Raw genomic sequence first — 23,869 nt, 5'->3', positions numbered from 1 at the left:
AACTATTTTGAATTTAAAAAGTAAAACCCTAAATCCCATATAATCACACTAAATAACAAATTGGGGGTCATGATGTAAGGTTTGAGACTTTAGACTGGCAACTACAGCTTCTATTATATTAAACAGAGCGACATAAAGCAGGAGTAGGATGCATCTCGTACATGGCACAACCACTAGAAGGCAGGTGTCAGTATTAACTATCTACTAAGACTAAAGCGGTGCTAATTTTCAGGCTGCGTAAATGAATTTAGCAGACACCAGGGATCAGAGAGTCTCCCTTGCTCCTGCATCTACTGATTGGGTCTTGCTCAATATGAACAGTCAGTTAAACTACTAAAGCTTCCAGAAACCAATGCTATCTATATGGATCGTTTCCTAACACCTTTTCAACATTTTCACTGTTTCGGGAGTTTTTACAGTAGAAAGCACCCTGCTGATGCCAAGGCAAATACCACAGAATGTCAGATCAACAGAAGGTTTTCCGGAAGCGTGTAGGATTTTAACACAAGTACAACAATTCTCCTTTAACCTTGTTAAGTGATAAAGCTTCCTTAAACTCTTATGCCTCAGGAGCATGCTTTTTGGCTTCCCAAAAGCTGATACCTGTCAGAAGTTGCAAAACAAGCAAAGAGGACAGAAATACCAAAGAACTTTAACTCAGGCCACATAAGGTAGCAATGCCTTTAGCTGAATGCAAGTTCCCAGTTACAATTTTACTGTTCCAATAGTAACTTTATAACATAACTTCAGAGCAGCATGGTAAGTGACCCTTCGATGCAATAAATTAAATGAAAAATCTGTCTGAAACCTAAAAATCTAAGCTGATAGGTAGGCGATAGTGATATATCAGGAACTGCTGCAAATCATTTCTGCATCTCACCTGCTTATTCCTTCTGCCCCACTATAAGTCAGTGAGCTGCTCTAACTCCCTTCATTTTTTTTAAGGGCAGGGTATGGGGAGAAAGGTGTAAGGAGGTGGAGAGGGGAAAAAAAAGAAAAAAAGAAAAGAGAGAGACAGACCCCAAACACACAAATCTAAGCCTTTTGAGCAAAAACAAGTCAGTTTTCATAGTGCAAATATCTGTCTCTTCAACCACTCCCATCTGTCTTCATCTTGGCCTAACATGCTGTGGGGTGGTTTCCCAAGAAACCAATGGGCCATCCTCAGGTGTCTATTACATCAACTCATCAGCTTTTACATGGGCAAGTACTATCTTGATAGCAGAAGCTATTTTCTTACAGTGTACATAAGCACTCCATGCAAATATGCAATTCAGCATAGCAAGTCCTATGCATGTTTGCAATAAAGCTTTCTATCTTAACTCAAGCAAACTTGCAGGTAGTTAAACACAGGTGAAAGACCTTGTTTCACAAAACCTGTTAACCCCACACAGCAAATGAGTTCATCTAAAGCGATACATGGGGACAGAGGCTACTAGCCACACCAGGCTTATGCTGAAGAACTTTCTGAAAAATGGTTTTTTGGAAGAAAGTTTAGTTGGCCACATGCTCTGCCACTGTACTGTCCTATGTCTTTTTAGGCAGAGCTCACAAAAGATTAAGAGATGTATACTTCAGACTAAAATACACTAAGAAGAATCTTACGTTCAGGCTGCAAGAAGAAAATATACAACTGAAGCGCATGTCTCCTGTAATCATATCCAACAGAAAACATTAAATCTTTAATGTCCCTTTGCAAAGCTCATTTGTGTTTAGTTATGGCAAGGCACATGAAAATTTCCCATTTGCTTGTTAGTTTTCTAATTATTTCTGCTAGAAGTCAAATGTCTCCTAAATATTGTTCACAGGATTAATTTTATGCATGCTTAATCAAGCATAGTGGGCCTTAAATAACATCTTTCTACTAAACATTACAGGTAAGTGATATCATCAGAAAGAACATTCCCAATTTTCCTAAAGCCAGGCAAATACGAAGGCCAGCATGTAACCCATGCTAGAAGCAGCATCCTCCAGAGTGATGATTGTTTCATAGATCTCATACATGCACATTCTTGTACCCTTAAAAGCTATTTAATACCCGTAAAGCTGAATTCAGAGGGAAAAAGAAAAACACTTTTTATCATCACTGAATTTGTCAGTAGACTGTAATACTGTTCTTTCTAGAAAGGACATTAAGTATATTTGTACTGAAATCTTCCTCCAAGCAATGTTCAAGGACACTCTTACCTTCCTGCATAGAATGGAAAGTCAAAACATTTTTATACAACTCCTATCATTACATTAAAAGGGCTCTCAAGTCAGAAATAATGCCTGACACTTTTCTGGAATACTAAACTACTATTAGAACTTGTGCAAAGATTTTCTCCAAAGAATAATCCTCCAGAGTCATAACAACGCTCAAACGTATGACTATTTCAGGAATATCCAGATGAACCAGATGCTATCAAGTCAAGTCATTTCCTGAAACCATGAATTCTTGCTTTGGATTAGCTACCATTATAGCCAGGTTTTGAAGAACATACATTCTCAAAAAACACTGAGCTCTTACCTCAGTAGTTAATCTCTGTGCCAAGAAAACACTGAATATTTAGCTGCATTCCAGAAGAGCAGCTATTTTATTTAGTTTTACATTCTCATGCATATCACCGTTCAACTGCTTTAAAAAAAAAAAAAAAACACAACCAAAAAGCATTAAACAATTGTTTTCTTGGGGCTGAAACTTAACTTGTGTTAGAGAACAAGCATTTAGGTCATATTCTCCTCCTTGCTCCAAATCACTTGGATTACTTTTGATCCGTATGATTTTAGAAGAGAAACTTATGTTCACAAAACCCCAGAAATAATCCCAGATCTGAACTCATTTAATTGCTTGTCAATCTGACAAAGCTAAACCAAAACCCACTCAAAACGACAACAAAAAAAATTTCTCACCAGAGTATTGCTCTTCTTAATATCTTCTAAACGCTCCAAGACTGAAGTCAGGTTTGGGTCATCTGATTCTACAAACCATATTGGTGATGAAGAGGGGTAGGATTCCTGTTAAAACAAACAAACAAAAAAATCACCAAATAAACAGAAAATCCACAAAGCTTTTAAGGTTCATTCACATTACAATTTCTTGCACAATACTAACATTACCTTTTATCTTCCTCTAAAGTCAGGTAACAGGAAAGCTTTTAACAAAGTATTTTTAGGCAACTAATTCAAGAGAGGTCAAAAGAAATCCAGCCAGCTGGCTCCTCTAGTTTACATGCCATTTTCATCTTGATCAGCCAACAAACATACATAAGAAATGATGCTGAAAAGTTTTAAAGAACTGAGGGAGGGAGCAGAAGAGGAAACGTAGAAATGTAACACGGATAGTTACTATCAAAATGGAATCAGAAGTAGCATATGCCAGAGTAAAACCATATCCATGCTGTTCTGTGATTATTCCAAACAATAAAATCCGGTATCTTCAGATCTCCTCTTCAGATAAGGTTCTTCAAACTGTTCTACACTGACCTCCAAACTTAAACAGCATAGGTCAAGCCTGGTCTGCTTGGAGCAGAAGTTATTGGGCAGATCATAAAGCCAGAACACTGCAGTTTTATCTTTACCATCCCAAGGCTCATAGACGGTCTTCCATTGTTGAAAGATTTCTCAAACAATATGCCTCATGCAACCTTATAAAGAAAGCTTCCAGACTATGACTTTCTTCCATCAGTAGATTTCTACAGTTAGGTAGATGCCAAAACACACTCTAGTAACAGTGAGATTAAGTGGGTTTACAGGATTAGAAGTGTATTTGACTTTTCAGAACAAACTACAGTTAAGGCACAGAGCATACGGAACATGTGCGTCCAACAACCACTCATACGAGCCACAATATGCGATGTTTCAGTCACTAGACTGCCGCAAAAGACAGCCCTCCATAAGGTGTTAGATAGGGCCTCGTGTTGACAGATGGATGAACAGAAATTCTTTGCTTCTTGTTTAGAGATCACAAAAAGCAACTTTCTTCTCTTTTTCTAACCTGTGTTAAAAAGAAATGTTGTGAGGACGGAGGAAAAGCACGTAGCTTCCACCTCAACAGTAAGTGTCCCTTCGTATCCTTGGCATATTTGGGGATTTGGGTTTTTAAGGCTTCCTCTTCTCATCCATTCAGTGAAATTCTAATAACTGAGGACAAATTGCTGAACTTCGGTTTTACCACTCAGATATTATCTTCCTGTCTCACAAAACACTATCAGGGAGTTTTTAATCATCTCATTCACTGCAGTTTAATAAGAAAATCCCAAAGCCTTTTCTCATTCAAGAGAGAACAACAAGTAACGCTTCATTCTTCAAAGCCTAAACTGAATCAAGGTTCCTATTGCTATTCTAACAGGGGGCTCCAAAATGTGTACTGTGCTTACACATTCCTACTATTTCTTAACTGCAGCATTTTTTTTTTTTGTTTTAAAGCTCCAGAATAGCAGAAAGCAGACGTGATACCTGTTTATCAGTGTCACTACCCAGTCTCTAGCGATTTCCAAGCAAACACACTTAGAGCAAGCTTTGGAAGTACAAGTCTTAAATCAACAGAAAAGAAAAACCCCAATCTTCCTCACTTAAACTAGCTTCAATCACTTCCAAGATACTGTGTTTAACAGAATGCAGAACAGTCAACTAATCTGAACACTGGAGAGAAATACAGGTGTGTTAGAATTCACTTTTCACAGTATGAAGCTTACTTCCTACCTGACCTTTCAGCTGAAGTGCTGACCCTCCTAAGAGGGACAGCGTGACCAGATAAAGGGCATCAGCTTTGACAGCACAGACTAACACAGCCCAGCTCCGATCTGGCACCATACCACAAAAACTCTAGCCCCAAAAGTTTAGATTTTCACCCTTAAACTGAAGCCTATATGTACACCTATTTTTAAACAAGCTCAAAAACAAACAAAAACGACAACCCACCATCACATAGCTTAGAAACATCCCAGAAAACTACGTGGTATTCCTAGGATCTTTACAAAAAGACAAACTGATTAAGTTTTCCAGTATCATTTTGAAGCACACCATACACAAAGCCAAGACCTTTGAGTACCCATTCTTGATTCACTAACACCTAATATCTCAAATACTTGTCAAAAAAGTCCACGTTGATCCCACAAAGCTTTTAAGGTTAAGAAAAACACACACATGCGTAAATAGGTCTGGTTTAATTACTTTTTTCCTTTACTAATTATAGGATCCTGGAAAAGCGTACTTTCTCCTCAGCTTGACTTCAGATACTGTTGAAAGACTAACCAGTTAGCACCACTGCAGAAACAAGGTTGCCTTCCCAGCTGCCAGTTTCCCAAATTCTTATTATTCCTTGGAGGTGCTATACTCATTAAAGGTATTTGTCGTTTTGTACTGATAACATCTCACTGATTTTTAAATAACATGCAACCTACTTGTCAAGTCTTCTGCAACAGTGTAATACTCTCACCCCAAGATTTTCATACTGCACACCGGATCAGTGGGGGCACATGAAAAGAGAGATCAGCTAATCATGACCCTACTGCCTCAAGACTTGTTTGAACTAGCTGTTGCTGAAGCCTCTACTCCTCCAGCTAGCTCATCAAATCAGGAGAAAGGGAAAGGGAACAGGTAGGTCTAAAGCAATGGCAATAGTGCCTTCCACCAGCACTCTCACCAAAAACAATATAAAGAACAAGCAAAACTCAAAGATGTGTTGAACTATATGCTTCTTAAAATCCTCAGTCTCATCAGATAAAAGAAAATACTCTTCAGAAATATTCAACATTTGGACTGTGCATGCACATTCTCACAGCAGGTTTTTGGCTTCTACAGAAATTGAGCATTTGTTAGTTAGACTAGATCTAAGAAAGTCTACTAATTGCAATGATTTATAGAAGATAAACGTCTGTCACTCTTCTGAACTGTATCAGGAATCTATGAAGACTGCTTACAAATGAAGCTCCACTCTTTATTATTTATATTCTTTTCTGAAAATGCGGTTTCTTTTCTCGTTTCTCCACCAAAAGGAGACCACGAACATACCTAGTATAGGACATCTGGGATTTGTCATCAGTACCTAGCCCAGCCTGGAGGACAATTACAACACCCTCCCCCAAACACTGACAGCAAATCTTTTGTCACACAGGGGCATGACTGGTAGCGCAGGTTTGATGATCGAGCAATCTCACTGTGTTTAAACACATTACAGCAGCTACTTGAATGTGCTGATGCCTTCTGCATTGAATGACAGTCCTTTCCTCATTCTCTGCTCTCATTCCGACTCGCTCAGTTTTCTGCGACGAAAGCAAGCCCTGCCATGTTGTGAGAAAGCCTATGAGGATGTGATACCGCTTGCCTCATTTGGCACATGTATGCCTATGAAAACCGTACCCTAAAAACTAAAATAAAAAGATGTCATTTTAACTTGCTTGTTAGCTTTTGAAATATGAATGGGAACCACGCATTTATCGGGAAGGCTTTTCTTAAATACTGTGCGTGTTGAATTCATCTACATCAGAAAAATATTTTAGCTTGTAGACTGAGGAAATAGGAGTATTTAATTGCATATTTGACTTTTTGAGGCAACAGATGCTTAGTATTAATAACATGCAAAATAGTCTTACCTCAAATTTGTTGCAGTGCTTTTTAGTACTTGAACAGACTTACCAGTGACGATGCTTGTTTTATCTTAAAAGGTAGGTAGCACTTGAAGTTTCCCTTGATTAGTAAGTAATCCATATTTTTGTAACAGCCGAGTTTCAGCCAGATACAAGTCACTATTTAGAAGCACAGAATTCACAAGAGAACCTCAAACATTTTAAACCTGAGATAAAAAAGCTCATGAGATTGCAGCACCATTGTGTACAATGAAAAACTAAGCTTATGGTTTGAGAGGTCAAACAACTAAACTTACAAAACCTGCCTCTTGTGAGAGAATTATGCCAACCTTTTCTTTCATATCTACATGCTGTAGGTGCAGTTGAGGGACTGAGTTGTTGCATCGCGTAAGGAACGCGAGCTCCTCAAACATGAGGAGACATTTGGCGAGAGGAACCCTACAACAGCAATTCTCTTGCTATACTAGATTAGTGCCGCTAGAAATAATAACTAGTGTTATTTCTCAGTAGCCTAAACACATTTTGGGCCTTTCATTCCTTAGCTGACCTGGAAGGATGCTGTATATGTGGCTTAGCCGCCCAGGTCTCATTCATATTAAATGGCTGATCCCTTTTATGTAACTGCTATAATGACATTTTCCTGCTCTCTACAAGGAAAAGCAGAAACTCCTCCCAAGAGGCAAAGCCTACATGCTTACATTTGGGCAGCTTTCCCAAGCTCATGTGTGCTCCAGCCTGCAGAGATAACGCAATTGCTCAGTCAGACGTGGCACCAAGATGACATCACACCTAGCACGCACCCGCCGAGGACAAAGGCTGAATGTTTGCAGCCAACCCGGGCACAATTACAATGCATGGGCACAATTCATCACGTTCCTGAGAGCCTGCCTCTGTATCAGCACTAGCACAGAGCGGCAGCGTGGTCAACACAAACGCCTCTCTAGCTTCTATGTCACAGAACAGAGCAAAAGAGTTTAGCCTACTAGTAAACACGTGGGGTTTCTTCTCTCCATATTTTACATTTCTGCCTTTGGAACAATTTCAAAGCCTATCAAGTCACCTAGGAGAAACGTAGCCTATTAAAAGAACACACAGTCTCGCTATTCAGACATTGGGACGCAGCCTCTGCAAGACAGTCTGCTTACAGTTTGCCAGCATTCTTGCTTTAAAAAAGTGACAGAAGCAGCCAGGGATGTACAGGTTTAAAAAAGCTTTTTCTGGGTAGAGAACAGTCATCTGTCTAAGTATATCCTATCTAACCTTCCCCATCCTTACCAAGAAGGTTGTTTCACTTGCAACATTACATAATCTTTACCCTGTTTTATAAGTTTACAGCCATGCAACTCTGATAGAAAAATACTTTAAAAAGCTATTTCTAAATTATTACAATATTGTGTATAGTCGCTAAATTAAAAAGTCATTATGCTCTCACTTCTAGGAGTAAAACAAACTGTGTAATGTTTGGCATGAGGTAATAGAGTAACCAAGTGCACTTAAATACACGTTTTCAGTGTTACGATTTAAAGTTGCAGTTACACACTGCCAGTTCTTTTCAATTTTCAGATAATTTTAGATTGAGAAAGTGATTTTTTTTTTTCCTTTCAGTCTCATTAGTTTACTACTCAAACAGAATTCAGCCAACTGGATTTCTTCCGTTTCCAAGTTTCTGCAAGATCTCCAGCAGGGATGGAAACTAGTTCTGGTTTTCCACATCAGCTAGGCAGCCACAACTGACTAGAGCTGGTTTTCAGAGCAGCACTTCCGACCGCCTTCGGTCCCAAGACTGCGCGCTCTCCCCGCTGCTTCCAAACAACAGAACGTCAAACCCCCAAACCCTTTAAACAGGGCAATTGCTTCTAGAAAGCTAGCAAGAGACCACTCCAGCTCACACAAGGTTTGGTAAGAAAGTAAGCAATCCTTAACGTAACAAGACATTTCAGACAGATAATACAATCTGTCAAGACACATCAAGTAATTAATCTCAAATCATAGATGGCTACCCTTCAGCAGACACCTTGAGGTTACCAAAATAAAAAAAAAAAATTCTAGCTTGTTCATTGGAATTAAGCAGAAGATTTAGGGGTTTTTTTGGAAAAAAAAAAAAAAAAGAACCCAAGTCCCACTGGTTGGAGATCACATACGCATTCTCCGCTAATAACCACAAAGTATTAAAGAGTAACTACACAATTAGTTAAAGTGTAGCACATATTATTTGAAGTTGTTAATTGTTCACTATTAATATAGCTTTCACCTATCTCAATCTGCCTTTGGGGGGTGGGGGGGCAAAACTGAAACTAACACTAAATAAAAATCAGGATTTTAAGAGTTTCTTAAAGCTAAAAGTTAAGCTTGATGACCATAAAACATGACTAGTGCTTACAGCTTCTTGAAGGAGCATTAGCTGTGATTAATACACCTGATAGACTGTTTCCCATTAGTAGGGGCCAAATTTTGGAAAGGCAGCTTAAGATGCACACAAGCATTTTTTACCACTGGGTATTTGTATACGCAAGAAACAGCCTCAGATCCTTTAAAAGTCAGATTATCTGTCTCCCCCTCCCCCCCCATTTAAAATTAAAGAAGTATAAAGATTCATTTTCAACTCACATTCCTTTTTCCCCCTCCAAACTTCATTTGAAGTAATCCAAAAACTAAAAGGATTTTAGTGGCTAGCTATCCAGACACTTATATCAAATTAATTAAAAAAAGTATACTTCTACAGAAATAAAATTTGAAAAATTTACATTTTCAAAAATGCAGACACTATTTCCTCTATTGCATAGACTAAAACATATTAAACATATTACAGCATTCTGACATTTAATTTCCAAGGTCAAGTCAAAACTTGCAATATGAAAGAATTGTCACTTCATTAGGAATGAAACAGTCCCTGGACGCAGAGTTCTAGAGGATAACAACAAGTTAGGATCAACACAGGTGATTGTGGCCAGTATAAGCAATGGTAAAACAAGTGTGACGGGAGGAAGGCAGCAAAGTGAATTTTACCCAAATCCCCTGAACAAGGCCAAGAGTTCCACCTGCTTTTCCCTCTGGATTTAAAGCTTGCATACAATATAACACTATTTGCTCAATGCATAAACAGCTAGACATCTTTTATTCAGAGATCTCTAAGCAGACATCCTTTACTGCTATTCTACTATAGGAAGCAAGCCTGCATTACCTTTAACTTTCTTACACTTTGCTGGAAATCAAAGCCTGACACACTCAGTGCAGTGAAGCTGGATGTTTCTGTGGGTCCCCTGGAGACAGCAAGAGCTTACTCACCTTGGAAGGCTACAGGAAGTAGTTTAAAAAGAGAGCCCCATAATCTGATTCCACCCAGGTTCTTCCAATACGCTCACCACTGCGGTAGCGAAAGCCTCCAGGAGCGCATTAGAACACCACAACTAACACGGTCACGGTTCTCCTCTCCCAGGAAGGATCCAAGGGCAACAACAGTGCCTTGTTTCAGGGTTGTTTGTTGTTAAGGACAGCCATGCTAGAGAAGGCAGGGTCAAAAGCACGTGCCTCACCTAACAGAAAGGCCTCAGCACAACACATCTCTACGGGTTCCTGTAAAACTCACTCTACAAATCAAATTGTCCCAAATGAAAACAAATAGCAGGTCTTGTACAAACAAGTTCTGCTCATTGTAGAAGGTTAGCACGCAAGTAACCTTAAGGGGACGTTTCTGCTAAGAGCATACACAACAGTTGTGGGCATTACTTTTGCCTTCACAAATAGACATCCTCTTGGGCAGAGCACAGCAATGCCCCTCACTCCCGTCTCATCACTTCAGGCTTTTACAGACTGATGCGCAATGGTCAGCCACTTTGCACCTTATACAGCTGCTTTCTGGGCAAGCGTATGTGGACTACAATATGCTTTTAAATGAACTGAAAGACTAGATTATGGAACACGTTCTGCAACATATGGATGCAGTAGCAACTGCCTGTGCCAATATTTATACGGCAGAGACCACAATATAGCAAAGTAAGTATGAACAGGGCCAATACTTGCATGGCAATCTCCTTGTGCAAGAGTTATTCCAAAACCAAGGAGCTTGTAATGGCCAAATTCACCTGCGCAAATTTGTTCGTTCAACTCAGCCCTACAAAGTTCTTGTGAAATTATTACAGAACCCCTAACTTTGCAAATTTGGATGCAACCAAGGCAGAATATAATATTTTGTGAAAAAAGATTCCCGGAAAAGACTTGACTAAACGTTACCTTCACTTAGGCACATGCTAGAGGCCGATAATTTAAAAGTTCATAAAACACACAAGTAGCCTGGATTATTTCCATTCAGGTGCGCACGTTTCACTCTCCCACAGCATTATTACCTTACAAGAAACCAGAACACACACGACTGAAGTAGCAAAGGCACAAAACCTCACTTTAAGTTGTCCCATACATGAATACAGGCACAGCACCACAGTTCTCAGGCTTTTCTAGGAGGTCAAGTCTCCACAGCCAGCTCAAGAGTCATTCTTCAAGCTATTTAGTCTACACAAAACAGGATTCTGTTACGTGAAACTGCACATTACCTTTGCAAAAATAGGTCTAATTAAGACTGCTTTATTAGTTGCCATAGTTGCCTCTGCCACCCTCCTTCCCAAATAAAGATAGCAAGCTTCATGTTGTCCAGTGTGCCATAACCATTCAGAATTAAAACAGGAATTTTAAGTATAAAAACAGAAAATGTCACTTTTCCTGATAAAAATTCAGTTATACATCTTCACTGTGAAGCAACACTACATTCTCCAGGACATCATCATAATGCAACATGTCATCTATCAGTCCACTCAAATTCACAGATGAGATAAATACTCTTAACGCTTTCGTAGGGAACTAAACCCCCACACCAGGTGTTAATATAGTGATGCTCAAGACCAACTCTTAAGCAAGTGACAGCTGTTCAAGAACAGTGTATATTCTGTAAATTTAAACTGTTGCTGAAGGTCAGTCCAGTTAAGTGAGCTAAAGGAACATTCTTTTAGCAATACCATTAAACAGCAACAAGTAAGAGTTACAAATCATCCACACTGACTCTGAAGCAAAGAAAGCTTCAGAGCTTTCTAAAGATTAGGTGAACTGCTCATCAGGAAGATATCAGAGCTGGGACTAGACTCCAGATTTTGAGTGCAACACATTACAGTAGTCAGAGCACCTTATCTTGTTCCTCTCACACAAAAAAAAACCCCACTATGTGCCTGTAATTCTCATCTTGACAGTTGTCACAGGATTGTTGTTTTAGAGCCCTCTGTCACCCAGGGTTCTCTTCTTTAAGGCATGCAATACACATGCACTTGGATCGGCACTGTGTTACTTAATAAGCAGATAGAGACATGCACTAAAGAGAAAGGTACCGTGGAAATCAGATTCTGCAATGCTATTGCTGTACCAGCAGGAACAGCTTGCCTCGTTTTTTCCTCTCCCCTTATAAGCTTTTCAGTACTCCGGACTGATCTCCACATATGAGGATTCCCACTCTTGCCACTGCTAACAGGTCCCGCTGCTCTGCTGCACCTGAGCGGCAGTCCAGGCACTGCTTGCCAGGTTCCCGGCTCTCCCCTTGGAGCCGCACTACACAGCTGCAGTGACAACTGCTTAGTCGCTGGCCTTCAGATTACAGTCCTTCAAAGGGGACTTTGTCCTCCACATGTGAATTTTCAGTACCACTGAGTTCAATCAGTGTTTACCATTAAGTTAAATACCACACTCTTACCACAGTTATTTCCTACCTTGAAATTCAAAAAAACCCCTGTGATCGCTTGAACACTACTGCACAGGAATGCTCGGCAATTCTTTTTTCCCCTAATGCCACTATGCAAGTTCTGACAGGGCTTAGGTTTCTGTCTCTCTGAATGCACACTGAAGAAGCTATTGGATGATCTGCTACCTTATTGCACTCTTTCTTCAAGGGGTGAAAAAGTTAGACATCTGGAAGAAAGGAGAACATAGTCCAAACCAAGTCTCTACGAATCATGCACTAACTACTCTACAATACTTAGAATGCCAAGATGACTCGCGCACAGCAGACAATAAATATATACAGAAATAATAGATAATAAAAACAGATAATAAAAACCAAGTAAGATTATGACTCTAATACTACGCTTAAGGATTTCAGCTGGAAACAAGAAATAGTAAGACAAACTGGTGTATTTGTTTCTAACAAAGATCAATTAAGAAATATTAAATTTGTATCAGCTTGAAATGTAGTGAATACAGGCAGGCTGACGCAACACTAAACATTATATAGTATCTCTTTACTATCTTTCATTTAATTTTCCAGGTGGCTTAAACTAATTGGTCACGGCTCATTTTCACTTCTCCTACAGAGCTTGCAACTGAAGAAATACAGTGGAATGCTTATTAAATTGTGAACTGTCATGTCTCTAAAACGGAATAGTAACATTTGTATTCTTTAAAACTAACAAAATCCAACTTCAGTTAAGAATTCAGGGTGTCATAACCTTTAAGTATTATATGAAAGCTAGTAACTGGACAGTATTGAACATGGCCCAAGTTGAAGCTAACCAAAAGAGTAGTTATTTCTGTTGATCAGCTTCTGTACCCCTTTGTTGCTACCCAGAAGTACCCTTCATAAATTCAAGCACTATCTAGAGAACCATCTCCGTCTTTGTATCTTCTTATTCTAAAATCAAATTCCTTTCAAGAGGTTAACTTTTACTTCAGTTTGACTGGAGCAGTTCTCTGCTATTCAGTGGTCAGCGTAAGAGAGACTGGGCGCCGGTGGGGGCCCACTGGACTGATGCTGGCTCAGGTATCCCACGCAGGGGCAACCCACGTACCACCAAGGCCGGGGTCAGGGCTTGGCAAACAGCTCTCCATCAGCAACGCTGGCTTCAGCGGCCGTCCCCGAACTCATTCATTCCTATGCCCTCTGTGCTGCCGGTAACAGCTGCTTGTGCAGCCACGCAGCGGACCAGGCTGGGAAGTGATCCAGATAAACAATAACCCAGTAAAGAATTTTTATAGGCTGGCCAGGTCCTTAATCCAGTAGGCTCAGTGTTGGCCACCTAACAAGGTGCACAGCCTTTGCTTGTCTGTGAACAGTACTAAGGAGCACATAGGAAGAACAAAGTGACTGTGTCCTATCAACTGTAATTTTTAAACCCTTTTGAGGATACCAACATGTCATCTGTACTCAGTATCGCCAGGTATAACACAGACCAGACACTTGCAGATTCACTCTAGTCTGAATAAGTCTGAAGACGGCCCTTTTTTGTGAGCACACTTGATCAATCCCACTGAGCACTTGTGATTTTGCAGCACTCCTCGATGGCAAGCAATCTGCCTGCATTGAATTTGAAAGTCTCACATTATTTTCCAGAAGAGAATGCACTTCCGTCCCTGCTTTTCTCAATGCATTGATAAAATGCTTGGACAGATGATCCAGAATCGTATCTTAAAAACACACCCTTCAAGAGTAACAATAAGCACTCTTGCTTCTTATAGCATAAGAAAGGTTTCTGGTAATGCCAGTTACTAGTACTCCAGGTTTATCACAGCAAATATTTTTGGAAGCACCAGTCAAGGGCAGTCATCACACATCTGCAAATGCTCGCTATGAATGAAGTAGCCCTACGCTAAGCTTCAGTTTCTTCAAAAGTAGCGAATATTAAGAAGCATACAAGAATTATCAGATATCTTTCAGTCTTTTACCAATACCTCCTCAACAGCTAAAATAAGGAAGTATGCCGAGTAAAAAGTATGTACTAATTGAATGAACTTTTAATTACAAAAAAAAGCATGGAGAGCTCTTTTGAGGACCACAGCAGTTCCACTTCTGAAACTATTACCTATTTCCAACTCACATGAGTAAGCCACTTGCATAGTGCAATTTCCTGTCCGCTCACGTGCTGGCTTATGCTGAAGTTTGAAGCCCACCACTGTGGCCTTGCATGATATTTTACGAGCACTTTATACATTACAGAGGGGAGGGAGCAGCTGACCTGCAGAGTCCATAAGCACTGGCTACAGCTTTTTACACTTGCAGCACAACTCACCTGTCATGTCAGAAGATAAGATCCTACATCTTCCAGGAATGAAAGAGTCTCCCCCAATCTTTCTGCAAAATTCCTTTCACAATTATAGTCTTAGCACAGAAAACTAAGTTAAAATCCTCAGGACTCTGCATTTTGTTATTTGCTTAGTTTTGTTTTGCTAAATAAAACAAGACCGAACTTATCAGGTTTCCATTGTGTAAGTGATATTATGGTTGATAATAGTTATTTGAGTGTTTTTTACTTGAGGGTGGTTTTTTTTTTTTTTAAATAACTTGAACAAAGTACATCTAATTCTAGTTAGGAAAGTAGGCATTATCAAGATAAAAGCTGCATATGCTTTTTGGTTTAATACTTGCATCCATACAATACCTAGTAATGTTACAAACAAAAAAACTCCCCAAAAAAAACCACACACTGTCGTTTGAACTGGAAGCCTCATTCATTATGTGGTTAGTTGTGTGTACAAATAACCTTTTTAAAAGGTTATCAGCTGTCTAGGCACTAGCTAAGAGTGTATTTAATATTGAAATCATATGCCTCTGAAGAACCATCATATGTTCTAATATACTCATTTTCTGTATATATCCAGCTTCTCAAAAGCTTCTCAGATAATACCTTTTCATCCATTCTTGTTTAGAAGGGAAAAATAAGGTCTTCTCCCATCAACTGAAGCTATGTTTAGACAGCAACCTTTAAGCCCTCCATGGTAGCTTCCAACTCCACTTTAGCAGCAGGCACTTTTTCAGGGAAAGCATAAGATACTTCTTCCCAGCAGAGAAGCAAGAGCATCCTGGAGTCAGCCACATCACATGAATTGACTTGTTAATATGTGAAGGGTATCACTGCGCATCAACGTCCAGTATCTGTTCGGGACAAAAAAAATCAGCTCCCACACAGAGTACTGGCACAAACCCTGTGCTGCCTGCAAGCGCTACTTAAGGACACAGAACTTCTACTGAAGCTGTGTGTGAGTGGAGAGATATTGGTATCCAGCTTCTCTCTGTAAAAGTTATATAAAAGCAAGCCACGTGCTTTACAGGGGAGAAAAATGTACTCCTACCTAGCTTTTCAGCAGTCCAGATCAGTCCTTTTTCTTGCAGTAAAAAGGAAGGACTGAACAATTGTAACACCAATTTTGCAATACTGTCACACGAGTCTTATAAAGGTACCAAACCAAAACTACAGATTTCACTGAAAGATACTTACAGTTATGATCAGCAACATACTACTCTAAATAAACCCGCTGCTTTAATTTTTTTTTCAAAAAAACCCAAAAAACAAAAAAAAAACCACACACAGGCAAAATAGGCCCAGGATAAATACATATGCTTTGTAATGGACACTGGTTTATTCAAGTTGATTAACTTGAATATAGCTGTTAACTAGAAAAAGGAACCTGAGAAAAGTGGAAATAAAACTCCAGAATGAAGACATTGCTGTTGGCATAACAAAATGGGAATGTGAAGGTACACAGCCTGAACAAGTTCAATAATTAGACAGTTCTCAGGAATAAGAAGCAATGTTTCTGACAGGGACGACTCCACCCTACAGCGCTTTTAAAATAATCAGATTAACCATTTAACTTCCAATATGGATCACTCTCAGCAAGATTAAAGGACAGACCTGGACAATATTTGTCTGTCACTTCATGAAATAGGAATCAGCTGCAGAGTAAAACATATCTTACTTTAACACCAAGCATCTGTAAGCATCACAGGTAGACTGTTCCTAGTTGCTGCAGCAAACACCCAGCTTCGATACTTCTACAAACTTATATTGCAGGCAATCGAAATATCGTCGTCTTAGCGAGAAATTCCAGGGCACGCTTCTAATCGAACCTTGGAATTTGGTCTAAATGACTTGTGGAAATCCATGCAGTTCCTAAGCAGACATTCTCCCTCACCTCTCCAGGAGAATGTTTCCTCTCTCCTCTGCCTTCTCTCTCTAGGCTGGAGAAAAGAAAGAGATCCATTGTGAAGATCAGAGCAACGTAGTCATCAGCTCTCTTTTCAGACTTACAGCAGAAGCTACTGAAAGCTTTCTTCCTACCAAGTTCCTCTCCATCTAAAAACATCAACATCTGTACAGACTGCTAAACAGCTTTCACTTTAGGTTAGCTAAAGTATCAAAGTACCCAAATAAGACCAAAAAGAGAAAAGTGATCATTCGGCATTGTGCTTACTCTCTTCTTAACAGGATTCTTGGGTGTCCAGAACCACAGTCTAATGTAAGGTTCTGTTGAGTAAGAGAAATATTCTCGCAAGCTTTATCCAGACCGTAGGAGTTAAATTGGTTAGAAGAAGCAAATAGCTAGTTACGTATCTGCAGTGCAAATCCAGAACACTAAGAGAGCAGCTTCTTATGTAGGGGGTGAGTTTCTCCAGAGAAAACATTTACCAACAACTTTACAACCTTATCAGCTTTTGCACGCTAGTACCAACACCTGAAGTTCTAGTTCCCACAGAACCTTGATTCAGCTCTCCAGAAGTTCCACAGATCCATTTCAGCACAGTAAACAAGACTTATGCCTTTCTAGTTTACAGTACCTACAGAAAAAAAACTGCAGGCAATTAGGAGTCAGAGCCAAGAGACTCAGTCCAGTGCAAAAAAAAGTTAGAGCTTGAGGTGACAAAAAGTAACACTTGTGTCAAAAGCCTAGGACAGCACTCCAGAGGCCAGCTTTCTCTTTTGGGCTCCATCATCAGCTTCCCACCTGTTTCCAAGAAAGTCATCCACTGTATCTCAAGCTGCCCTCTCAAATTTATTTTTAACAGATAAGGAAAATAGCCACCTGCCTCAGAGAGCCAAAAACTAATCAATATTGGAAAGCATCAAGCTGCTCGCAGACCAGACAACTGCGAAACAGAAGTTCCAAGAAGCCTGACTGAGACTCGAAACGGCTTTTTTCCAAGGTCTTTTTGCAACAGTATGCCACAGTTCTAACGGCACACAAAGGACCTCTTGGCCTTTAGGGTAAGCAACCGTAATAGCAGACTGCAGCCAGTTTCCTCAGTAATACATAAATGCAAAGAGTGACCTAAGCTTCTCTCCCTTGCTTGCTCAGACACATCTCTACTAAAGGCCTACAAAAAGCAGATGTATTTCAGTACAAGTTAAGAAAGAATTACTATCAAAAACAGTTATGACAAAAGCAACTTGAGAAGTAAATCTATGGCACCAATCTATGGCACCAAAAACCTTCAGGCCTTCCTACTGGCAGCTCTGTTTGTCATTTGACAAAGAAATAACCCATCAAATTCAACTGGCAACTGAGGGTGCAAAAACATCAGGCCTTTTATTTTCTTTTGAGAGATTTATGAAAGAGACCGTGTTGTGAGGAAAGTAACAGCCAGCCTTCTCAGTAACAAAACGCTAACCTTGCGCTGAAATACAAATATTTAAAGGAAGTCGCACAATCCATCATCTGACAGGACACGTCTAAAGACGAGAACACCAAAGCATCTTGCTCATTTTATGATGAAAACCACCTTACAAGTACATACAAGTGTCAGGGAATACAAAAACCTGCCCTGTGATGGCAAAACTGACTTCTCGTAGCAGTTAACTGTGAAGCCTCCAAGACCCTCTTAACATGTCTCCTTCTGTAATCTAATCAAGCCACTTTAAGGCAAGGAAGGCTCCTATCAAGAGTTAGCTCTGCCTGGTGTGCAAGTGTATTTTCCTTTTTCAGTACTCAAGTATTTCCACTTGCACGTTTTCCCTCTCCACACTATTGGAAACTTTCATCCTTTTTTGGGGCAAAGGAAAAAAACCAAACAAACAAAAAGAAAACCCCACGCCTCTACAGCAAACCCTCGTCATAAGCCCAAACACGCTAGCCCCAATTCCACCCGTCAAAACTTTCCAGTCGTCTGCTCCCCCCTTGCCCCTCCGCCAGGCAGGGGAGCGGAGCGCGGCCCGGCAGGCCCCAGCCCCTCCGCAAGCTCGGCAGCTGCCGCGGGCGGGCGGGCGGGCGGCCCTGCCCCGCGCCCCAAACCAAACACCCCGCAGCAACCGATCGTTTCGGAACCCGGGGGGAAGAAAGCCCCGAACAAGCCCCCCAGGGCTGCTGACCCGCCCCCCCCCCGGCAGCTTTCCTTACACGGAGGGCCGCGACCGAGCGGAGGCGCCGCTCCGCTCCCCCCCCCCCCTCCCGGCCCCCGGGCAGCGGCGGGGCCCCGCGGGCAGGTGCCCCGGCCCGGCTGCGCGGCGCGTCCTCGCGCGGCTCAGGGCAGCCGCCGCTCCAGGCCGCGGCCGTGTGGCGCACTCGCTAATGCGCCCGGCCGCCGCCTCGGCGACACCGCCGGCCGGGCCGGGCCGGGCCGCGCCTCGCCCCCGCGACCCCCGGCGCTGCCCCGGGCCCCGCCGCCCTTTGTCCCGGCGCCCGGGGGCTGCCGGGCCCGGCCGCGGCGCTCCCCAACTCGGGCTCCGCCGGGCGCTGAGTCACCGGGCGGCGGGGCCGCGCCCCCCGCCCGCGCCCCGCGGACAATGGCGGCGGCCGGCCCCCCCGGCCCCGCACCGTGATGTTGCAGTGGATGGTGAGCGGCGGCGGCGGCTGCGGGCCGGCGCCCGGCGGCGGCGGCAGCAGCACGAACTGGCAGTGGAGCTCGTCCAGCTTCCAGGAGACGATGCGGAAGCGCTCGTGGTCCTTGTCGAAGATGGACTCGAGGAACTTCAGCTCGGCCTTGAGCCCTGACACCGACATCCTGGCCTCATCTCCGGGCCTGGGCCCGGGCCTGCGCCGCCTCGCCTCGCCTCGCCGCGGCCGCCCGGCCGGGCCCCGGCCCCGGCCGCGCCTCAGGGGCGGAAGATGGCGGGGAGGCAGGGCGGGAGGGAGGGCGAGCGGGGCAGCGCAGGCGGCGAGCGCGGCGGCGGCGCCTTTGTACCAGCCTCCGGCGCCCACTCGCTGCTTAAAAGGGCAACAGCGGCGCCCGCGCCCGCCTCGCCTCGGCCGCGCCGCGGGCTGGGCCGGGCCCCGCCGCCCCGGGACCGCCCCGCCGCCCCGCCCCCCCCCCCCCCGCGGGCCCCGCCGCGCGTGGCCCCGGCCCCGGCGAGGGCAGGGTGGGCGGGCGGACGGGCCTCGCCGTCCGGCCGCTCTCCGGCAGCACCGCGGGGCTCCCGGCCCCGCGACGGAGGCCAGCGCAGATTCTGTCAGCCGGCAGCCTCTTGCCGCACCCCACAGAGAAGCGTGGCAAAGCAGCGAGGCACGCTAACGTGGATGCTCGCTACCTCAGGAGACGCTGCGCTTTGTGACACCAGGCGCATCGTCTCCGCGCCTTCGTGTCCCGCTTTCCAGCTTGGTTCTGCTGTCGGGGGGCAAGGATCATCTCTCACGTGGCACAGAGGGGGATCATTGCTGCCGTACAAGCGATATTGTTGCAGTGTCCGTCTTGTTTCCTGAGCAGCCTTTAATTAATGCAGCACACGCGTGCACGCACACCCGAAACTGGAACAGGGAATTGCCCTTTTTTTGCGTTGATATTTTATATAATATATACATCTTTAATTCCAGAAAAACTGGCAGCACTTCAGAAACCACAAGCTGAATCTTGTCAAGTGGTGAGAACTCTAATCGTGATCCAGAAAAGCAGTTATACACATGCACAGCAACCAAGCATATGGAAGCCTTATTGACTTGTGGACTTGAAATCGCCTACCCTTCCAGCAAAGAGCGCTGCAAACAACATGCTGTGCTACAAAAGAGGCCAGCAAGGGTTGACGCTGGTTGAAAGACTCTTAATGAAAGCCACCAGAAAGTCCACAGAGAGCAGAAAGACCTGTTCTCTTCAGGTATCATGTGAAAGACTCCTGTTGTGAAGCGCATGCGACTCGGTTTTCCTCGAAGGGCTGAACTGCCTGTTGGCACAGATCGTACAGCCTGCCCAGCGAAGATGGAGCGGACGTGACCGCTGTCTGCCCGTGCAGCATCGGGCAGCATGCAGACCTTAGTGAGACAAGAGAAGATTTAAGCACAAGGCCCATTAGCTATAAACAAATAGCAGAACATTAGAAGGAGTCTGCCTATCGAAAAGGGAGGGCCTGGAACAGCCCTATGGGAATTCCCTATGGGAATACTGGAGACGAAAACCCAACAAACCAGACTTGGTAAGGCATTACACGATGTGGTGCATGAAACGGCAGAGGAATGAATTTCGTGACTCAGTCCTGTTCCCCTCATATAACAGGATTTGGGCCTGGAATGCCTCACTGCAGCAGATAACGTGCGTAGGCTCTGAACACCAACGTAGCAGCTCAAACCGCACCTTTCATCATGCCCTTACCACAGTCGTCTCTGCCCCTACATCCGCTCTTCTCATTCTCCTTGTCCTCCTCCGGTGTTCTCATCTGTCGTCTCTTTGTTGACTGCGACACCCGTTTTTGGCCACCAGGTAGCTGAGCGGTGGGTACGTGCCGGCGGGCTGGGTGCGGGCCGTGCACGCGCTAGCCCGCCAGCTGGCTGCATGGCAGGAGAATCTCTTCCAGCCACCCAGTGATCCAAACATCAGAGTGTCTTCTGCCCATCTGGCAGGCCAAACACATTGCTTAATTGGCCAAGTGCGTCCTGCAAGCCGTATGTTGTTTAAGTCTGGTCTAGAACCTTCCCCGGCTCCTTCAATCTGCCTTTCTGTTGCAGGCTTCAAGAAGAGACATGCAGCTGCACAGACACCACTCCCCTAATTCTGTTGCACTTCTCTAAATTTAGGACGCGTTGTGCAAGCTGCAACGTAACATCTCTGCCTGGGAATTCATTTCTGTGATAAGGAGCATCAGCACACATCAGGGATCCCGCGCTCTCTCGGATACAGCAGATTGCTTCAGAGGTGTAAAGAGCTGTTCATCGTGTCTGACTCATCCCTGTTTTTTCCTTCAGGGACTTGCCCAGGGGCTTTGACATGAGTCTCACATTGGTCACAAGATGATTCAGGAAATCCTGAGTTTCCCAAAGACTGAAATGAAAGCACATGGGGGAAGACCCGATTATCGCTGGGTAATATGGCAAACTAATCCTGGCACAGACCCTCAAGAGCAGTCAGATTCTAGTAATTACACGTGCTCTTAAACTTCCCTTGATGTATATTGCTTCTAAGCACTCTTTTTTCTATCTTCGCCTTTCCCTGTGTGCCACCCCATCGTGGAAATGAGAATCAACCTAAAGTCCTCAGGACTAGCACCGATTCCTGCAGATTTCCTCAGCAGCTTGTGCACATCCATCTTCGGAGCTTCCAATTTGGGCATCCGGAGTCTGCAGGGTCCCCTGGGGGACACCTGATAGAAGAAATAAACTGGCTTGTGTTTTGCAAGAGGTCTAAATGCAAGTGTTCATTACCTAGTGGAAGAAAACATAGAAAGGCAAGTAAAATAATAAATACTTGCGTACATTCCGTACCTCAGATGCTTCATCACTCCTGTGCCATCTTTTCACTTGTACTAGCGTTTTCCAGGCATTTCAGAATCCGCCCTTCACCTTCCTCTTCCTGAATGCGGATCTTCCACAGCATGGGAGCCTCTCTCTGTTTACCATGCAGCTAGATTTGTTTCTCTTCCAGGGCTCTGCACTTTGGCCAAGCCTCTCTGTTATGAAGATAACATACCTTCAAAATCCCCCTTGTTTCTTTTCCCTCCCCTTCCTTTAAATATAACCAAGTTTTCTAAGACTCCTCAAGCAAAACTCTCAGAACAACCAGCTGATTACTCACTGCTTTCTCAGGTAGAGCTGGCAAGAAAGCAGGAGGCAAACAATTCAAACCAAAATTTTCTTTCCCGTTAGCATTTACTGCTTGCCTTGTCTCCAACGTATCAGCTAGGCATGTCCTAGTGAGAGGCCAAGGGCAAGGGGAGAAGAGAGTGGAGGGAAAGATGAGTTCTGGACAAGCCATTAAAAGAGAAATGAACAATGATGTAGGATGACTGGACTTTGAAAACATCAAGAGTTGTTTGGGACTTAAAAATTAAGGATGTACCAGAGCAGGGATGAATTTTAGTGCATGTTAGTCCTTCTCGTCCTGCAAATGCCTTTACCAGGTCTGCTGTATTTCCAGCTTTTCCCCCTAAACCGAAGCTCCTGTAGATTCATTTGAGGGTTTATGTCTAACAGAAGACTGATTTCTTTCTCCAAGGATAGTTTATGGTTTTGCTTTTCAATCTCACTTCTTTCATTTACAGCCTAGCCCTTAGAAAGGGTCTTTCTGTTTAACTCTGATGTCACCTTCCTGAGAGGGTTGAAATAGCAGGCACCGAAGAAGGAAGTGCCATTTTAGAAACAAGACTCAGCTCTTTTGTCCCCCTGAACCTCAGAAGAAGGAGAAAGAAAAGAAAGGGATAAAGTGAATGAGATGGGAGAAAGTATAAACTGGTTTTAGGTGATCCTGGGGTTGAAAAGACTCTTCAGTTTTTTTCCCAGGTAGCAGCAGAACTTGAGACGAGAAGACAAGCAATAGCGGATACCTGGACAGAAAAGGGCAAGGTGGGAACCCTTCCTGACACCTGGGGCACAGGCAGGTTACGGCCACGGCAGAAAGACCGTAGCTCAAGTACAAGATCAAGAGCATCCTGCTTTTCAAAGATACAGGCTAAGCTTTCTTGGTCACCAAAGCCAGGTCTTTGTGTCCACTTCTGAGCTGTGAGCATCACAGCCATTGCTTCAGTAATTAAATCATTTTCAAAGCATTTTAGAAACCAGTATATCAATACATAAAAGCTGATGAAACTGCTGGACATCACAGTTTCAAGAAACTCCGCATGCGGTGGACATGGGATTGCTTAGTCCATCAAATACCTACATTAGTTTTAAAGGCTGTAACTGCTAAGGAATGACATTTCAAAGCCTATTTACATCCTGCAGAAGTTTTGCACAGATAGCGCTGCTGTTGCCCAGACATGCAAGGGAGAGGGGTCAGAGAGGTGCCCACAGGGACTCAAATACTATGACAATGAGCTTAGGTTTAAACAAAATGTAGCAAGGCTCTATACGGGATGGTCAGAGACTGCTGAAGTAATTTCAGTTGCAATTTCTGTGAATCCCTCCCCTGTGGTTGCCAGCAACTGAGTCAAGTAGGTCCTTCCTTAGAGTGATTTTGCTCAGCTGCTGAACAGCATTTGTAATCCTAAATAGGAAACATCTATAATTTTTTGTTAAGACTTCATTAATGTTTGTAGATCTACAGTTCTGACCACATTTATATATATTACTGAACAGTGCATATTTCAGAAAAGTCAAATGCTGAACAGTGTCTGCAAGGCAGGGGTAATGATACGTTTCTGCTC

The 23,869-nt window shown here is 43.3% G+C and overlaps 1 protein-coding gene and 1 long non-coding RNA gene across 3 annotated transcripts in view; both read right to left on the bottom strand.

Moving 5' to 3' along the window:
- The window catches only part of UBE2Q2 (ubiquitin conjugating enzyme E2 Q2), a 50,739-nt gene extending 31,184 nt beyond the window's left edge, over positions 1–19,555 (bottom strand). Inside the window, exons 1-3 of one of the 2 annotated variants that reach the window (XM_009681548.2) lie at positions 16,293–16,554; positions 15,221–15,468; positions 2,893–2,997 (exon numbers count right to left, since the gene is read on the bottom strand). In XM_009681548.2, coding sequence (XP_009679843.1) covers positions 2,893–2,997; positions 15,221–15,232 — 117 coding nt within the window. In that variant the 5' untranslated portion in view covers positions 15,233–15,468; positions 16,293–16,554. Of the gene's footprint in view, positions 1–2,892; positions 2,998–15,220; positions 15,469–16,292; positions 16,555–19,124 lie in introns of those variants that run through there. The other variant, XM_068958044.1, reaches the window with a different exon arrangement.
- Positions 19,556–19,730: 175 nt separating this feature from the next.
- Positions 19,731–23,869, bottom strand: part of LOC138068851 (uncharacterized) — a 54,984-nt gene continuing 50,845 nt past the window's right edge. Inside the window, exons 4-5 of the long non-coding RNA XR_011143662.1 lie at positions 21,993–22,177; positions 19,731–21,552 (exon numbers count right to left, since the gene is read on the bottom strand). This is a non-coding gene — a long non-coding RNA (uncharacterized lncRNA). The remainder of the gene's footprint in view (positions 21,553–21,992; positions 22,178–23,869) is intronic.

Source organism: Struthio camelus, chromosome 12, assembly GCF_040807025.1.
Source record: "Struthio camelus isolate bStrCam1 chromosome 12, bStrCam1.hap1, whole genome shotgun sequence".
Lineage (NCBI taxonomy): Eukaryota > Metazoa > Chordata > Aves > Struthioniformes > Struthionidae > Struthio > Struthio camelus.
The sequence above is the reverse complement of the archived record's forward strand: the minus strand, read 5'-3'. Positions and strand labels throughout refer to the sequence as shown.